The 6,484-nt window shown below is 36.4% G+C and overlaps 1 protein-coding gene across 1 annotated transcript; it reads left to right on the top strand.

Moving 5' to 3' along the window:
• Window positions 1–347: 347 nt before the first annotated feature.
• LOC126975727 (uncharacterized) lies at window positions 348–2,441 on the top strand. Its single transcript, XM_050823733.1, has 2 exons — window positions 348–536; window positions 1,261–2,441. Exons 1-2 carry the CDS (start codon window positions 411–413, stop codon window positions 2,110–2,112), a joined length of 978 nt encoding a protein of 325 aa, XP_050679690.1. The 5' UTR covers window positions 348–410; the 3' UTR covers window positions 2,113–2,441.
• Window positions 2,442–6,484: the final 4,043 nt, after the last annotated feature.

Genomic DNA, 6,484 nt, shown 5'->3' with positions numbered 1-6,484 from the left:
ACATGTGTTTATTACCTAGGTACACTAATAAATGGAGAGAGCCGTTTTTTTCATTCAGTGTGTAGACCCGAAATAATTTTCAGGTGTATGCGATAACAATCGTGCTAATGGTGTTGTGTTACAATTAATATCGTCTTTGAAATTGAATACGGTGCTCGAAAGTATTAAATCGCCTTCCATGACGCATCCGGCCTCAGTCATTCCTTAAAATTCTATGGAAGGACATCAGTGTTAAAATTTTCTTTGTGGAAGGAGAGATAGTGAAAAATTAGGAACAAACTCTAAACTCGTTCAATTTTGTCTAAACCACAAATTAGAAATGGATCACCTTTCAAATGCATCGAATCTTCTCTGTCATGACAAAATTTATGTTGTATCTTGTCAAATGGTTCGTAAAAAATAATTAAATCATGTCCCGGGGCAAGGCTATGATCGTATCGTTTGCTATTGTCCTACTAATTACATTTGGAGTCATGGTATTTCTGATGACCACAATTAATCCTCAGCCAGTACCCAACGGACGAAGATTTGAGTTCGTAAGTAGACTATCTATAATCTATCTATAACCCAAATCATATTTGTATGTATATGATCTTAGTATATCACACTGCATTATATATTTCAATAAGGGCACAAGGGCTGATCAGGCTTAGGTCGGCTTAGGCTAAAAACATGCCGACGATGTCTCGCGGTCGCAGTCGCCTCCTCGATACCTCGAAGTCGATCTCCCGATTCCTACCTGGTGCGAACAAGTCGGTTCAGTCACACCAGAATTTTAGTTAGCAATAAATGAATTAACAGCTTACATGTTGATCCACATGCTAATGTAACTTTCTTCCATTTCTTGGCTAAAATGTATCTGTTGTAGTGCTTTTTGTGCCGCTTACTCATACATCTACAAGCACCTTCTTTTCCATTATATAATTTAAATAATAAATTAACCAAGCACGATAAGCCAAGAAGGATACATAAAGGAAAGTATTCGGGGCCTGAAGTAAGCAACGGGAGTATCAGATCTTTCTTGGGTGGGAGGACCGATTTGATCAATTAATTACAAGCCAGATCACATTGATGCTAGAAATCGGTCGCGATTTAAAAACAAAATATTTTGTTTTCACGTAGGCATCTTCATTTGAAAATCGGTTTACAATATGCATTTCTAATTTAGTTTTTACAGCCTTCTATATGGTCGCGTCCTTATAGAAGCCTACTTCTCCTACCATGTAACATATTTTATGGTATAATAATATTTTATTTCAGATTGTTGAAAAATATTACGAGGGTGACGCAAATCAAGATGATGGATTTCAATATGGACTAGAAAAAGTTTCAAATGAGTACAAATTATCTGGCATTGATATTAAAATAGATAATGCAGCGTATAAGCACGATATCATTTATGATAAAAATATTCAATATGTTGTTCCTCCGATATGGCCGGATGAAAACGATACCGTATTCATACAAGAAAAGGGAAATAAAGTCAATAAAACTTTAAAAGAATTTAAACTTGTGCCACCGATAAAAGGTTATAGAAGATCTATTCAAGACAAGGTTCACAGAAACCGAAATTGCGCAAATTCATTGGTCCTAAAAATAGTTGACGACAACGGATACCCAAAAATAGAGATAAAGATGGGTAGAAAATATAATAGCAAAAATAGTTCTAAAATATATAGGCGTCAACGTGATAAGAACGAATTTAATAATTTATCAAGTGCTATTCATAACAGTGATTATATTGAGGAAAATTTCATACCAGTGGAAGTCAATGATGGTATAGTTCTAAATATTGTAGGAGGTTCAGATGAGTTTTATACATCTGACGAATCAAGCGATAAATTGGGAAAAACTATTGATTCAAAAGAAAATGAACGGGTAAGTGAAATAGAGGAAAATCTTCAAGGAAATCAACAAAATACTACTGATTTGTCAGTTAATTTAAGTATAAGCTCTGTATCACCGAAATCAAGTAGAAGTAGTACTAGCAATGAAGTAACAGACCAGACAACACTTTATACTGATTCAACAAACGATACAATTTCTACCAGCAAACATAACGTGTTTACTTATACTGATAATAATTCGATGAACATTATTAGCTTGTTATAAAAAGAAAAACAACGGCTCACACTTAAAAATCGATTAGATCCACTTCATAATTAACCGTTTTAAATTCAGCCATATTATAAATTTTTGATTTTTTTTAAATCGCTGTTTAGACATGTAATATAATTTTAAATAACTTAGTAATGCTTTTTACTACGAACAAACACTATCGGTGTGATAACAAAAAAGTTAAACACATGTTTTAAAAAAGTTCCATTACATATGTACAGTGGCTTTCTGTTGTTGAGCGTCAATCTTTTGTAGGTTATAAGTTGAATATATAAGAACTAAAATTGTGAATTGTGATTTGTTAAGCGATTGCCACTGTAATAATTAATAAAATAAATCTACACATACAATAAAACAGTTTTTATATATTAATTATAAATTGTAAGCTGTAGCTTTTAGTGTTAATTAATCCTTTTTAGATATCATAATATTGAAAATACTCTATTTAATTCTAAAAATATGTAGCAGTATTTAATATTTACGCCTGAACTTCTGAGGCGCCTACATTTGTTGCGGTGTGAGTTTGCTATTCAAGTTTTCGTTAAGTTAAAAATTAATTTATTATTTACCGGATTAGGTCATATTAAGTAAATTAAGCAATTGACTAAAAAAATATTTTAGACTATTTTTTATAAAACACTCGCCTATATAATATGTAAAAGAAATTCTAGATGTGAATTTCAAAGACAACCGTCAAATAGAAAGAAAAAAATTACCAACTATGGTCAAGCTCCTGAAGTAAGTCGTGCGTTTTAATGCTTTTATCAATGACGCAACTTAAGGTTAGCGGGATAATATATCTATAGACACCACATTTATGTGTAAAAAATACAAATTAGACCGGGGTTGATAATTTTTGAATCCAATAAAAATAATTGGTTTGAAACCCATTGGAAAAGGATGAGAATATAACAAAAATGAAAGGAAAAATAAATTACAGGCGATCTGGGATCGGGAAGTGGAAGAGGGGGATTTAAGGGTAAAAAAGGTTTAATCTCGATTTCCGAAACTACCAGTCCTATGGAAAAAAAGTTAAATAGCAAAGTTGTAGGTAATAAAAAGATCTACAACTTTTGTGTTTACACTCTTTTCACTTAACCTCAAAATTTATGTGAAAATTTTTAATAACCAAGTTTTTGGTTTTAAATTTTTACCTTTTACAAATAAAAATCCACGAAAATTGGTTTAGAAGTTGTCTGTTTTATAAAATACATTGTATTTTTTTTAATATTTATTTTTTCACCTTATTTTGACTTAATATTGAAAAAGAAAGTTTCGACAAACCGAAAATTCTCACGCCTAAATATAAGCAAAAATGTAGTTTTTTGTTCTCTACTTTTCGACGGTGTTAAAAATTATACATACTAATAATATTTTTGGAATGGGCGGTAGTTTTTGACTATCAATAAGTGATATCGCTTCCTTCATTGAATCAAAATATTTGAATTTGAATACATAATATAGTATGGTAAATATTATGTATTCTCAGAAAATGCAAAGAAACAAAAAAAAAACTCGAATCCGTAAAAATTTATTTTACATACAGTACAACAATTTTGTGGTATTTATTAAAATTTACACTTTTTACGTATTTGAAAAACGTTAGATTCCCTGTTACACTAATAACCAAAATTAAACCAAAACATGTAATTCGAAAAATAAAAATATACAACCAAATAAGTTATTAAAGTCAATTTTTAATTACACATTTACTTAATTAACTTATATACGAGGCATGCCTTTTCAGTTTTGTCGTTTGAATAAAAAAACACAACTAGAACCGTATGGTACTTTTTATTGTTTTTCAAAGTATTCACTGCGTAGCTTAATACACTTTTCCATTCGCTCTAACCAGTTATTATAATATTTATTCCACTTTAAAGTGACGTGTTCAAAATGGCTGACTCGAAAGCGTCGACTGCTTCTTCACCGGACTGGGACCTTTGACCACGAACACTTTTCTTAAGTTTAGGAAATGTAAAGATATCGTTAGGGATTAGGTCAGGACTGTATGGAGGATGGTCAAGGATTTCTACTTTTTCCTGCTTTTAACACTCAATCGTTTGACGAGCGCTGTGTGAGCTTGCGTTGTCGTGGTGCAGGATGATGCGTCGCTTTGAGTTAGATTTTCGAAGTTCGGCGATGACTTGTGGTAAACAAACTGTGGTATACCACTCTGCGTCAACTGTTCTACGATCTTCAAGTGCAATAGTCGCTACATGGCCGGTTTTTCCAACGAACGTGGCCACCATCTTCTTTGAAGTGCTTGGAGGACAAACAACTTTAGTCGGCTTTGGCTCGTCTTGAAAGACCCAGATTGTAGATTGTTGTTTAGAATCAGGATCGTGGGTATAGATCAAAGATTCGTCACCACAGATGATGTCGTAAAAGTGATTTGCCTTTCAGTTGAACCTTTGCAGAGTTTTCTTACACCATCTGACACGGGCCGTTTTGTGATCGTCGGAAAGCAGATGCGGTATCCAACGACAAACTAGCTTTCTCACACCAAGCGTTTCATGCAAGATCTTCTGAATGGTTGTCCCTGAGATGCCTAATAGAGCCTCTATCTTTCGATACGTGACATGACGATCATCGAGACTTAGTTGTCTCACAGCAATGCTATATCGATAATCGAAAAAACAGGCGTATCGAACCTGGGTTGAGACCCTGGGCTCAAAAGATCCGAACTGAAAAGTTCTAAAGAAGATATATATAACCGTGCCTCCATATTCTTTAAGCGGCAAATTGTCAAAGTAAGTTGTCAAGATCGGCGAGCAGCTTTCCAGTTACCCAACTGGAACATGCAAGTTTTGGTCGTTGTCGAAAGCTGCTCTTGGTAACGTCAACCAGCCGTCCCTGCCGCCGTTGCACATGGCCCATACGGCAAAGGAGAAAACCGATCTCTTGTGCGCTCTTTTCGCCTACAACTCGACTATTGACGACAACAGAAAAACCATCCTGTTGGACGTCAAGAAGTCGAGCACGCTGGATGGCATTTCTCCAATCGTGCTTAGAACGTGTGCCCCTGTGTTGACGCCGGTGCTAACGCGTTTATTCCAGTACTCTTATTTAATAGGCGTAGTACGGCTTTCGCCATGATGCCGTATACACGGGCCATGCAGGTATCTCTCGGGAAATCGTTGACTAGTGCCAGTAGAAACTTGTGTCTTCTACCGAGTCCTCTCTTGAGAAGGTCGCGAAATGCGGTAAATTGAACTTTTTCCAATTTCACCCCCAGAAGACTCAAGTTTACGCTTTTACCACTATAAAAACACCATTTGTTGTATCACCGCTCTTCGACAACACTCCCCTTAAGGTCTTGCCTAGTATCGGAATACTGGGTCTCGAAATCTCGAGCGATTGCATATTCCGCGGCCATCTTGAGGGCACAGCCAAATTGTCTTCAAAGAAGCTGGGTGTCATTAATAGAGCGCGGCAACACTTCAAGCCAGCCCACATTCTAGCGCTCTACAGAGCGCACGTCCGGCCACTCATGGAGTATTGCTGTCATCTCTGGTCTGGCGCACCCAAGTATCAGCTCGATCCATTTGACAGCGTGCAACGCAGAGCAGCTCGAATTGTCGGAGACCCAGTGCTCTGTGAACGGCTGGATCACTTGGCGTTGCTTAGAGACGTCGCTTCATTATGTGTGAAGACAGTTGTGTGCGGTAGAAGTACCGCATTTATCACGGGGAGAGTTCCGAAGAGCTGTTTAACATGATTTCTGCCACCGAATTTCACCTTCGCATGACACGCCACAAAATAGGATATCATCCCCAATATATGGATGTGTGGCGGTCCTTTACAGTGCGGTTTTCAAGGAGCTTTCTTCCACGTACTTCAAAACCGTGAAGTGAGGTTCCTTTTGCGGTGTTTCCGGGACGCTACGACATGGGTACCTTCAAAAAAGCGCGTACACCATCCTTAAAGTGAGAATGTGGGCATCGGTGATCACTTAACACCGGGTGATCCATACGCTCGTTTGTCCTCTTATTCCATAAAAAAAAGATAGATTTGCTAACATTTTATAATGACAAACTTATTTATTTAAGCGTAGGTGGGGCAAATGGTAGACCCGTTGAGTTTGACACCGGTGCTCCTAGTGAACCTCGATTCTCGCCACCAATGTACGATCTCTAACTCATACGTGTACGTTTATGCGACGCTTTATAAGGTGGACAATGCTCAAGAGAGTTTAGGGAGGTGACCCGTACAATAAATATGCTCGCTTTTCCTTCTCTTACTTTAAAGATCTAAATAGGCATTTACAACGTACTCAGGTACTTTTTTTTTTTAATTTATTTAATCATAAATATATGCACAGTAGGTACTTAAATTTAACATCTCGCTAAACTGTTGCAACAGT

The sequence above is a fragment of the Leptidea sinapis genome, chromosome 37 (genome assembly GCF_905404315.1).
Source record: "Leptidea sinapis chromosome 37, ilLepSina1.1, whole genome shotgun sequence".
Lineage (NCBI taxonomy): Eukaryota > Metazoa > Arthropoda > Insecta > Lepidoptera > Pieridae > Leptidea > Leptidea sinapis.
The sequence above is the reverse complement of the archived record's forward strand: the minus strand, read 5'-3'. Positions and strand labels throughout refer to the sequence as shown.